The sequence below is a fragment of the Leucopleurus acutus genome (assembly GCF_964270905.1).
Source record: "Leucopleurus acutus genome assembly, chromosome: 11".
Classification (NCBI taxonomy): domain Eukaryota; kingdom Metazoa; phylum Chordata; class Mammalia; order Artiodactyla; family Delphinidae; genus Leucopleurus; species Leucopleurus acutus.
This window is the reverse complement of record NC_139152.1, coordinates 4,466,441-4,478,642: the sequence shown is the minus strand read 5'-3', so window position 1 is coordinate 4,478,642 and position 12,202 is coordinate 4,466,441. Positions and strand designations below refer to the sequence as shown.

Genomic DNA, 12,202 nt, shown 5'->3' with positions numbered 1-12,202 from the left:
GAGGGAGACGCAAGAGGGAGGAGATACGGGGATATATGTATACGTATAGCTGATTCACTTTGTTATAAAGCAGAAACTAACACACCATTGTAAAGCAACTGTACTGCAATAAAGATTTTTTTTTTAAAAAAAAAGCCAATTATCCTGTCATAGGAAAAGTGAGAGACAGGTGTTAGGAACACAGAAGAAGGAGAAGGAAAACTCACTCTCCGTGGAGTGGAGGATAAATGGTCGATCTGGGAAGGCTGCTGAGAGGAAGAGACCTTTGAACTGGGTCTTGCTGGTTGAGGAAGATCTTTTGTTTCCAGAGAGAAGGGGGGTGGGTAGAGCAGCCCAGGTAGAGGAACCAGGAAGCACAAAGGCATTCAGGCGTGAAGGCAGTGTTTGCAGAGAACTGCATGGGGCAGGTACTGAAGGGCTAAGGAAATGGGCTCTATCCTGTGTCCTAAAGGCAACAGGGCGACATGGTAAGTTTTGAAAGCAATGTCTGATCATGAGCAGATTTGTACTTCTGAAAGCCCACTGAGGGCTGGATTAGAGAAGAGGACAACAGGAGAGAGGCTGTTGCCTTAGTGAGGGCAGAGTGAGGGTGGTGGCCTCTGCACGGACAGCCGGCTGGGAAGGAGACCAGACAGTAGAAGGTTTCTAATGACACATGCGGAGCAGGGGATGATGCCCTCCGCTGAGGAGGAGAAGCGCATCTGAGGGACAGAGCCAGAAAAAGCAGAAACGGAGCTCACCGTGCCCACCCTGCCCCCGCCCCAGCTCCAAACTTCACTGGCCAAGGGAGGCTCTGGCCAAGGGAGGCCCTGCTCACAAGCAGGTTTTTTTGTTCCCCACTCTCTCCTGCCTGCCTAAGGATGAGAATATCTCTCCCTAAAAACCTTGTGAGAGGCCACCTTCTCCCTGTCACCCTTGCCTGTCCCAACACCGCATCTCTCCCTTCCCAAACACCCTCTCTCCCTATCCCTCTCTCCTGCTCCCATCCAAACATGGCATCTTTTTAGAAGTCACGTAGGGACCTCCCTGGCGGTCCAGTGGGTAAGAATCATTGCGTCCACTGCAGGGGGCAGGGGTTCGATCCCTGGTCGGGGAACTAAGATATCGCATGCTGCACAGTGCGGCCAAAATAATAATAATAATAATAATAAAAGAATAGAAGTAGCAATGCAGGGCAAAGGGCAGTGAATCAGAAGCAGGGACAGTCTGTGCTCCAAGGCTGTCTGTCCTGCTGACCAGGTAACTTTCAGAATTTGCCGGACCTGTCAGCCTCAGCATCCTCACCTGTAAAATGGGGCTAAGAAATGAAAACTAATCTTTGCCTATCTCACAGGATTATGGTGAGGCTGAAATGAGATAAAGTGCTTGTAAACCACACCAAGGAAAGGCAGGAAAAGGTGCTACTGAACTATCTGGATCATCTGGCACTACTGTCCACCGGACTGTGAGTTCCTTCAGGGCAGGGGCCTGGTGTCTTCATCTTTGGATCTCGAGAGCCTAATCATTCCTGGCACAGAGTCAGTGTTTGATAAAGATGTGTTGAATTAAAAACAAGGAGCGCTACCACCATAGACACAACACACACACACACACACACACATACACACACACACACACCCCACAGAGGCATCCTTGCCTCCCTCTCTCTCACCATAAATGCAGGCAGACCCACAACACCCCACTTTTGGAAGTACTGCCCTAGTCCTGGCTCATTCCAAAAACAGCCAGTTCCTGGAGGAAAACCAAGTGATTGTCACGCTGCCTGGATGCCTCCATTGGCCACGTTTGACCAAGTCTGAATTCTTCCCCTTCGCAGGGGAAGCTGTGAAGAACTGAACCCCAGACTCACTCCGCTTCCCGGAGCCCCAGCTGGATCTGCCCCTCCCACTTTGTGCCAGGCGTTCGACGTGGGTTTTTTTTGTTTTTTTTTTTCTTTTTGTGCTCTCAGGAGCTCGGCCGCCTGTACTGCTGTTTTCATTGATGCCTTGAGCAGAGCTGGCATGTGCAACCGCCGAGAAGGGGGAGTGCGGAGCTGCGGGGGAAGCATGTAAAAATAGCCTGGCGCGCGTCGCTCTGCCTGCGCCGGACTCCCTGAACCGGGGCGAGGTGGGGAAGCTCACATCGCCGTGCACAGTGCGGAACCTGGCCGGGGTCTGCACCCAGACCCGGCGCAACAACCGGAGGGCCGGGGGGCTAGAGACCTGCGAAAACTTTTTTTTTTTTTTTAGAAGCCGAGCGGTAGGGGGATGGGTAGAGAGAAGCTGTTTCTTGCTTCTAGCGCTCCAGCCACACGGCTGCAGGGACTGCTACGTGCCCGCTGGTCCAACAGATTACAGAAGTGCAGCCTGGACTCTGAGCTAGTTTTAGAAACCCATTCTGCAGGTGGGCGATGGGAGGGAGGAGGGCGAGGGGATTGGTAAGGCTAGCTCTCTGCCTTGCACTACACATCATTCTGAGTGTCTGCTTGCCTGGGGGCGGGTGTGGGGGGGCGAAGAGGAAGTGGCGAGGGGACCGCAGGCGCGCATGCTTTGCCCTAACTCAAGGTGACGGCATTAGCTCCCGAACACCCCACGTTCTCCCCCAGAGCGTGTTTGTTTCGAAATCGACAGCTGCCAGATACATGCTGCTTCTAGTTTCTCAGAGAACGGGGATTTTAAAAGCTTCGCTGCCTACGCGGTGGGGTTAGGGGGTAGCTGCAGTTCAAACCTCGAGGGGAGAAGATCGGGAAGGGTCTCTGCCCCTTTCTGCAGCCCAGCAAGACAGAGGGACAATTCCCGTGCCACACCTCCATCCCGCCCCACGCTGCATATGGGTAACCATATGTGAAGTGCACGGCAGCCCCACCAGACACCCGGCTATTAATAGAGCCCGGGAATTTGCTCTCTGCCTTTTTCCTGCCACCGAGTAAGGGATGATCTTCACACACATACCCCACTCCGCCCCCCCCTCGGCGCACCGTTCCTCCACAAAGGTAAGGGGGCTGCCCACGCGGATCCCCTTCGTGACTACAGGTGCCCAGAGCCTACGGGCTAACCCAGTTGTAATGACAGCAGGGTCAGAGCGAGGCCAGGGAACGCAGCCTCCAGTCTTTGCGGCTCCGAGCCAACTCCAGAGTACAGAAAGGGCAGCCGCTGGGCTGCCGGAGGCGGGGGACGAGAGCGCAATTTGCGGAGCTAGAGCGACCTCCTGGGAACTGCTGCGGGACGAGCGGCTGCGGAACCATTTCCCGATGCAGCGCGGCGCGCAGGCCCCACGGCCCGCGTGGGCTCGGCTGCGGCAGGAGCGGGCGCTGTCCCTGGTCCTGAAGGTGGCCGTGGCCCGAGCTTCCTCCCCGGGGTTAGCGTCCCAGAGGCGGCTCGTAGGTGCTGGAGGGCAGACCTCTCCCCGGCCCGGATCTGGGCGCGAGGGTCTGTTGGTGGTGCCCAAGTGCCATCCCGGCACGGCGCACGGGGGCCCCCCTCCCCGACCCCCATCCCCGCGGCCCGGAGCTCTCCGCGGTGCTGCGGGGACCGAGAGCTCGAGCTTGAAGGGTAACGCCGAGGGAGCGGCCGGCCGGAGACGGTCAAGGCGCCGCAGGGAGCAGACCTGGCCCCCGGATCACCCATCCCGATCCGGCTGAAACCGGCACCCTGGAGCCCTAACGGAGCCCAGAGGGGAGGGCAGGGGAGTTCGGCCGCCCAGGGTTTGGGACGTGGGGTGGGGGAGGGTGGAAAGCGAGCAGCGGGGGGCAGGAGAGGGAGCTGGGGTGAGAGCGACTCCTTTGCATTTTCAAGAGGGAGGGGGCCTGAGACAGGCACTGTCTTTCCCGCACCCAGCACACACACACACACACGCACACACGCGCACACGGCCGGCAGAAGCAAGCGGGATGGAGCTGGGAAAGTTTGGCACCAGGTGCGGAGCGGCGGCGGCGGCGGCGGCGGCGGCGGCGGCGCGCGGCGCGGGGGTCCCGGCGGGCTGCGGGGTCTCCGAGCCCGGCCTCTCGCCTCCTTACCTCGGTGTTCTCGGCCGTGTTCTCCGCCATTTTCCTCCTTAGGAGCAGGCAGCGGGAGGAGTGTTTCATGCCCATAAGAGCCAGCAAGGGTTTGGTGATACAGAGATAGTGCCGAAAGAGAGAGCTGGTGTAGCTTTAAAAGAGAGAGAGAAAGAGAAAATGGGAGGAAAAAAAAAAATAAAATAAAAGCCCAACCCAGTCCCTCTGCTGGAGCATCAGCCGGTACCATCAACCGCGGTGGAGTCTTTCCTGCAGTCTCCACTTTGTTTTATTTTCCTCCCTTCTCATCGGCTTCGGATTCCTTCACACAGTTTCGAGTTCCTGTGGCGCCCGCGACCCCCTCCCCGCCTCTCTCCACCCGCGCTGCGGGCCAGGCAGGAGGGAGGGAGCCCCGAAGGCTCCGCGGAGGCGGCGGCGGCGGCTCCTCGCCGGCTGCTCGCAAAGTCCGGCCGGCCGAGGCAGTCGACAACTCCTCTCAACTTCTGCCGATCAGCGGGCGAAGCAACACGCTTCCTGCGCGTCCCTCCCGGGGGCTGAGCCGGTGAGTGGGGGCGGGGAGGAGGTTGGGCCGGGCGGGAGGCTGCTGCTGGGCGCAGACCGAGGGCCCCCGCGCCCCGGGCCGCCCCCTCGCCCGGGCTCCGGGGGTCTCTGGGCCGCCTCCACTCCCGGGCGCCGTGGACAACTTGCTGGGGGGGGGCAGGGAGGGGGGAGCGAGGGCTGCGCGGACGCAGCCGGGCCACGCGTGATGCTCAGAGAAGGCAGGCGCCGGGGCTGGGCTCCGGCAGGTCCTCGGACCCGGTGTGCGTCTTCCCACCGAGGACGGGCCCTGGGCAAGGCTGGGCCACGGTCACCTCGCTCCCATCCCAGCGCCCCCCCACCCCAGCTCTCCCGCTCCGCTGCCAATTCATGCATCCTTCCTCCGCGTTTGGGGTTTGGGGAGCCACGGGGTGGATGCCTGGATGAGGGAGGGTCCTTAACTCTTTCAACTCTAGGGCTACGTGTAGCATCATGACCCCTTTTTTCTCCCACTCTCCCTCTCCAAGGACCTGGGGCTCCAAGCCTCGCCCAGGCCGAGAGGGTGGGACCAAGGTTCAGCCAGAGGTGGCCTGGGAAAGAGGGTGGGGGAAAGTCAGATGGGTGAGCCTTCCGCCGCGCTCCCCCTGCCCCGGTCTCCCCTGGCAGCCCCCTGCCCACACATCTCTCTTCTCCCTCCTCACCCCTCCCCCAGCATCACCAGATTTTGAAGTCCCTTTTATGGGAGAGGAGGAGAATGTCACGTACCCATTAGGATTCTCTTGATCCTTTTTTAAGGGAGTTTGGGCGGCAGCAGAGGGTGTGAATTTTTATACAATGCATTCCTGTCTTCACTTTGAGAGCTTCTTTTTCTCTGTCTTACTGGCCATCTGTCAGGCGGGTGGGGATTAAAACGGGCTGGGGGGGGCGCTCTGTGTCCCCCATTACAACAGGCCTCTGGGGCTGACTCCTTCGAAGACAGCTGCACTTTCAAGCTTTCAGTTCACAAGTCAAGGGCAGGGACCTAAAAGGGGCTCCTTGGGCGTCCTGGCTCTCTTCACTTCCCCCCTGTGCTTACCTAGGCAGAGCAGTCCTGCACGCATGCCCTATTTGTTATTTAACGTCCCCTTTGACAGCCAGGAGGTGTGAGCCTGATTGCCCTCAACTAACCCGAGTCCATTGAAGAAATGGGCCAGGGTCTAAAGACATTTCCATCACCTGGTCCTCGGGAAAGAGAGGATACATTGCAATAAGTGGAGGAGGGGATGGAGAGTGGGCAAGAGGCTTGAGTTAATGGGTGAGTGTGTATGTGTGTGTGTGTGTGAGAGAGAGTGTGTGTGTTGAGGAAGGAGTACATTTAAATGAAAGAATGACCTTAACCTCCTTAACCTTCTCCTCTCTCAGACCACAAACCTGGATGCGTGTTCAGGGTGAGCGAGCAGAGTCTGGCAACACCTGGTCATTCTCCTTCCCTTTCACATCCTGCCAACGCGCAGAAGGTGGCGGGGGGCAAATGAGCTGAATCTAAGGAGTGACCTTTACCCTCTTGAACCCCATTTTCTCTAAGCATCCTTCTCAGAGACAAAAGATCTTGAGACATCTGATCTCCTACCAAGAGAGGCTCAGTACTTGTACAGTCAACAGAAACCAGAAAGGGTCTTCCCAGTTCTTCGGTCCTATCCTCTCATTTTACAGATAAGGAGCCCGAGATCAGAGAGAGGACACGTGTCTGTGATCCATCAGCTAGCTGACAGAGCATCTCAGAGCAGCTCCCCAGCCCCCTGGCTTCCAGTCCAGCGCTCTCTCCCCACCCTACCCCACCTCATACTGCTGCAGCCTGTGCAGTGCATCCATTCTGTGACGAACCGGGGCGGGGAGGGAGGCTCAGACTAGCTCCCACCGAAATAGGCTGCTGCCTGTGCGTGATTATGTTGCTATGAGAACCTCAGTGGGTGTGTTTCCTCCATTCTCTGTTGAAATCTTTTGCTTGGCTTCTCCCCAAGCACGGCTCCCCTTGCAAGGGGGAGTGGAGAGGCTGAGATGGAGAGCTGTATTCTCAGAGCAAAGAGTTTTCTAGTCCGACCCATCCAACCCCGAGCCAGCCTGGGGCCGTGCCTGAGGAGGCCAGGCCGCCAGGGTGGCTCCAGAGTGGCTGGAGGACAAGACTGAGCGGTCCTGAAAGTGGACACTCCTGTCCTCTGGAGAGCCACCTCGGAGCAGAGAGGAGTTGCCCCTTCTACGCTCCCACCTCTTTACAAATTCACAAGCAAAATAACTGTTACTTTTAAGAGACTAAGTTTGGGGGTAATTTGCTACACAGCAAAAGATTACCTGGATACCCATCTCCTGGAGTTGTGAAAATTCATGATGCATAAGAAGTGCCTAGTACATAGCAGGCATTTTGCGGTAGCATTTTCTCACCATCCCCACTGTTCACAAGAATTCGGTCTTTCTCCTTCTCTTTTGTATAGGTATGTCACATAGTCTTTTGCAAGATTTAGTCATTCCACAGAGAACTTACTGGGCATCACTTATATACCTAGCTCATGAATAGGCCCTGGGCTTAGCAACAGGCAACAAAAGATACTGGAATGACCATTGAACAGATCTTAATTTAATTACCCTGGAGGCTTTGACATAGAGAGAACTTTTGTAGAAGAGCTTTGGAAAGGACTCTGCTGGGAGGCAAAAGGACGTATGACAAGGAGTACAGGGACTTCTCCAGGATGTGAGTTAAATGAGTGGTCTGCACAGTAGGTCCTACTGGGTACAGAGGTCCTGAAGACACATTTTGCTTATGTCATTTTTCTTATGCTAGATCTTCAGTGCCACAAAATGTATTGAAGAGTGCATGTAAAATGCTTAAAACAAGGCCTGGCTTATGGTCAGACCACAGACGTTGTGCTAACATTTGCTAGGCACTGTGCTAGGCTCTGAGTTAAACTTGATAGAGCCCTTATGTGCTGGAGACTTTCCCAGATGTGTCCTCATGGAGTTCTTTCGACAACTCTTTGAGGTAGAGAGATGCTGTCACTGTCCCCACATCATAACAGATGACACAGAAACACAGAGAACTGCCCCAGTGGTAGAGTCAGCATGCGAATCCAGGAGGTTACCCAGGTTCCAGGAACAAGGGAGTGGTTCTAGAAGGTTTCAGTTGGACTAATGATTTGGTGTAGCTGTTGCAGCAGAGCTGCAAACCCTGGAAGGTTGAGCAAGGCCTCTGAAGTTCCATCCCATAATCATCTCCTCCCAGGCCTCTGGAAGGTGAAGACTGTGTGTAGTAGCTCTACTCCAGGAGCCAACCAACCGTTCCTCTGCTGCCTCCCAAAAGCCAGTGCCTGGGGGCCAGGATGCCGCTTCTCCGACCTGCAGACCACACTGCCTGGGAAAGCCCAGATTCTAGCCTGTTCACGTGTGCTTGCTTCAATAAAAGGGGCTGTGTAAGAAAGAGCGTGTGTCTTCCCCCTCAGGGAACCTCCCACGTGGCCAGGGCTCACATATGGCCGAGACACGCTGCGGTGAATCCACGGCTCCTCAAGAATCAGGCCACAGCCGTTATCCATCACCACCTCCCAGCAGCGAACCCAGCAGTGCGCTTCGTGTCTTCTGGGAGATGGGAGACAAGCCAAGGCTGCGGCAGCCGGCTACCTGGCTGAGCCCCCAGACGGCCCCACACCTGGGAAGTTCTCCTGCACAAGAGCCTCTGCCGTCCTAATTCTCCCCAACCCAAGGCTGAATTATCTCTTAAACTGTGCTCCGAAAAACAACTTGTAAGAGTGCCACCAATGCCTGCAAAGTAGTTTGGGTTTCTTCCCTTTTTTTTTTTTTTCTTGCCATTAAAACCGGAATGTTGTGTCTTCCTTGCTCGGATAATGTCTGATTGAATCAACTCACTGTGGTTTTGTGCTGGATATGACACTGTTTGGTTTGACTGTTTATTCTCACTATATTTGGGAGGCATTTTCTTAGTAGGTCTGCAGTCAGAGCTTAATCTTTGGTGTTTTAGGCCCCTGAAAAGCTAGGCTAGTTTCACCTGCCTTTCTCTCAGGGTGAGAAGGACTCCAAAGACATCCAGACGTTTTGTCAGTGGCCTACGATGGAACCCAAACTTCTCTGGAGAAAGCAGAAGAGGGACACAGTGGCAGAGCCCTTAAAGATACTAAAATAGTCTTTCTAAAATGCTATCGCGACAAAAATCAGCTTTTTCTTCTTGGTGGAAGTTGTACACGCTACTCCGTTCCTCTTTTTCAAGTCTCTCATAAAGGCTCCCCTTTTTCTGGAAAATCTCTCCTGAGTCTCCCCAAAGCCAGCTAGAAATCGACTCAGTCTATCTGGTGCAGGAACTTAACACACATTTTCTTCCATTAGCCCTTATACCACAGCTACTACAGTAGCCAAGCACTGTGCCAGGCATTCTGGACTAAAAGATGAAAAGACAGCCCTACCCTGATGACCTATCTTCCAGGAGGAGTTGGTTAGGGATTCAGGTACTATCAGAGGTCATATGGATTGGTTCTTATAGGTTAGATAGAGCTATAATAAATGGCTTATGGTCAGGAAGGCCCTGCAAGAGCTATCTATTGATATGGACAGGGAGACCCTGGAGGCTTTAAGGCCTGGACCAGTAGCCTCCATTCAGGTAAGGCTGGGGACAGCTTCTTTATCAAGATACCAAAGTTCTTGTGTGCTTCCAAAACTCTTATGGATGGGAAGTTTCTCAGCCTTGGCCCCCCAAAAGCATTAAGTACTGATGCCTCTTGGGGCATATAACACACTGTGACCTGCCCTAGTGCAGGGCTGATCTCTGGAGTTTCATGGGTGGCCCTACCTGAAAGTGCACAGAGAATGGAGGCGGCAAAGAAAGCTGTGCTTGATTCCACCTGTTTCCTTTCTGGACCAGTTAACCACCTGATCTATTTCTTCCATTCCCAAAGGGTTTCTTCTTTAATATAAATCTCTGCTAGATTTTTTAAAATGTAAAATATTACCCCTCTACCGTGATACTAACATTTTGCTGTGTATCCTCCATTTGTTTCTCATGCAAACATATCAATAGATCTTCCTTAACTTACAACGGGGTTACCTCCTGATAAAACCCTCCCAGATGGAAAATACCATAAGTCGAAAATGTGCTTAATACACTTAACCCTCCCAAACATCACAGCTTAGCTCGGCCTACGTTAAACATGCTCAGAACACTTACACTAGCCTACAGTTGGGCAAAATCATCTCACCCAAGGCCTATTTTATAATAAAGTGTCCAATACACCATGTAATGTATTGTATACTGAACTGAAAGTGAAACACAGAACGGCTGTCTGAGTACAGAACGGTTATAAGTATGTCGGTTGTTTACTGTGATCTCGGGGCTGACGGGGAGACCTGGTCGCTGCCACCGCCCAGCATCATGAGGGAGGGTTTCCCTGCCTATCGCTAGCCCGGGAAAGGATCAAAACTCAACATTCAAAGTATGGTTCCTACTGAATGCGGACCACTTTCACACCATGGTAAAGCCGTAAAATCGTACATTGAAACTCTGTATATGTGTTGTACAGACGTGGAATAATAGACGTGGCTCAGCAACTTGGTTTCTTTGTTACACAGTGTATTATAGACCCCTTTCTATGTTATTACATGTAAATCCAAGTTATTATTATTTTATTTTTCTTTTTTTGCGGTATGCGGGCCTCTCACTGTTGTGGCCTCCCCCATTGTGGAGCACAGGCTCCGGATGCGCAGGCTCAGTGGCCATGGCTCAGGGGCCCAGCCACTCCGCGGCATGTGGGATCTTCCCGGACCGGGGCACGAACCCGTGTCCCCTGTATTGGCAGGCGGGCTTTCAACCACTGTGCCACCAGGGAAGCCCCCAAGTTATTATTTTTAAAAGCTGTAAAACGTCTCAATGTGTGGATAAGCCATGCTTTCATAAACCAGCCCCCTACTGATGGATTTTCAAGTCATTCTAAGTATCTTGAATGTCACTCTAGGCAGTTTTGCAATAAATGTTCTTTTACATACACCCTTATAAACAGGAGCTTTGCTTCCATAAGATAGTTTCCCAAAAGTGATATCATTTTAATTTTTATTGCCAGATCCTCTCCAAAATGTGCTTCCTCAGAGTGTAGCCTGAACCCTTGGAAGGTGCACATCCAGCCTCCCTTCCCATCTGCTATTCCAACGTCGAGTACAAAAATATTTACTGCATTCAAAGCCCTGGAGTTAAGCACTTGAGGGGGAAGATCCATGAGATAAAAGACACGATCCTTGTTTAAAACGCATTTCGACACCAAGAGCTCTACAGCCTGGCAAAGTGTTCACGAGATGGGCTGAGACATGGGGTATTTTTCCCTAGAGGGAAACCAGACTGATTCCAAGTCTAGGCAGCCAGGCATGAATTGGATGTTACCAAGAGGCTCTATAGTCTGAAAAATAATAAAGACAAAAAAAAAAAAAAAAAAGTAGGCATCAATTACATGCCACTTGGGTGCAATGGCCACAGAGGATACTCAGGCTTTCGGGGCCACCTTCATTTCCCATTCCTTCCAGGAGGCTGTGCCGGAAGGAGAGCCTGGCTTGGAGGCAGGATGCCACTGCCACTTTTCACGGGGCCTGATAGAAACCCGCCACCTGGAAAACCACAGCCTCCACCTCCCAGAGGAGTCTTGTTTGGTCCCTTTTGATATAACATTTGTCGTGTTTCAGACTTGCCCATAAGATGTGACCCACCCGTGACCCCTTAACACAAGGAAACCTTCCACCACTTAAAACCTCCCATTTCAGGCTATCAGAGGATGCCTGAAAGTGTGAGAGGCGCCGAGGGAAGAAGAAGCAAAAGGAAGGAGAGACCTTTGGCCAGAGCCTGGGAGAAAGGGCCTGGGCTTTGTGGTCTTGCGGACCGGTAGGTGGCGTCTCCATCGGTACAAGGGTGGCTTCCTGGTGGTCGCTCTCTGGCAGATGCTTTGGGAGAATAAAATGAGCCAACGTAGATAAAGCATTAAGCACGTTTCCTAGGAAATAGCGTTCTAAGAAAAGTGAGTTTCCTTCCCAGCATCTGTCCGGAGAAGGCCATGTCTATCCACGTGGGACAGCAACGGCGTGCTGCGCAGGGAGAGCATCACTGCCGGGGGCCATCGGATCTGTGCTCTAGTCCCAGCTCTGTCGTTCAGTAGCTCGGTGGCTTTGAGGAAGTCACTCTCCCTCTCTGAGCCCCCCTGCCTCTTCTTTAAAAGAAGGGGTTTGCATGAGACAAGCCCCACATCCCCTTTCTGCTCTGTCCTTTTTATGTCTGGCATGAATTATGTTTCTAACCACACCCACGTAACAACAAAGGCCGGTCACATGCATCTCAAACCAAAACTCAACTCTGATGACCAAAACAAAGGCTGAGGAGTGGGACACACTCTCCCCTGACGTGTCAGAGTGATCAAATGGAAGGTCCACTCCTGTCGAGTCGGAGACTTACAAAGGGGGCCTGCAGCTAACGTTCATTACAATGTTCACTCCAGCACTGGGCCAGGATTAGGGCTTTCCAGAGGTCAAAGGGCAGATTCCATTGTTTTAAACCTTCCTGTTTGACTTTAGCGGTCTCAAAGTCATCACCAAGCGGTCGTTATAAATAGTCATCACTTGATTTCCCAGACGCTTACGAAGGACCAGAGCTCAATGGGAAAACCAGTGAATTCCCTGACAGCC

At 53.3% G+C, this 12,202-nt stretch overlaps 1 protein-coding gene across 1 annotated transcript in view; it reads right to left on the bottom strand.

Annotated features, from left to right (window-relative positions):
• Positions 1–4,069, bottom strand: part of PRMT8 (protein arginine methyltransferase 8) — a gene marked incomplete at both ends in the record, with an annotated part of 80,136 nt that extends 76,067 nt beyond the window's left edge. The window contains one exon of the mRNA XM_082850864.1: positions 3,995–4,069. Coding sequence (XP_082706990.1) covers positions 3,995–4,069 — 75 coding nt within the window. The remainder of the gene's footprint in view (positions 1–3,994) is intronic.
• Between the last annotated feature and the right edge of the window lie 8,133 nt (positions 4,070–12,202).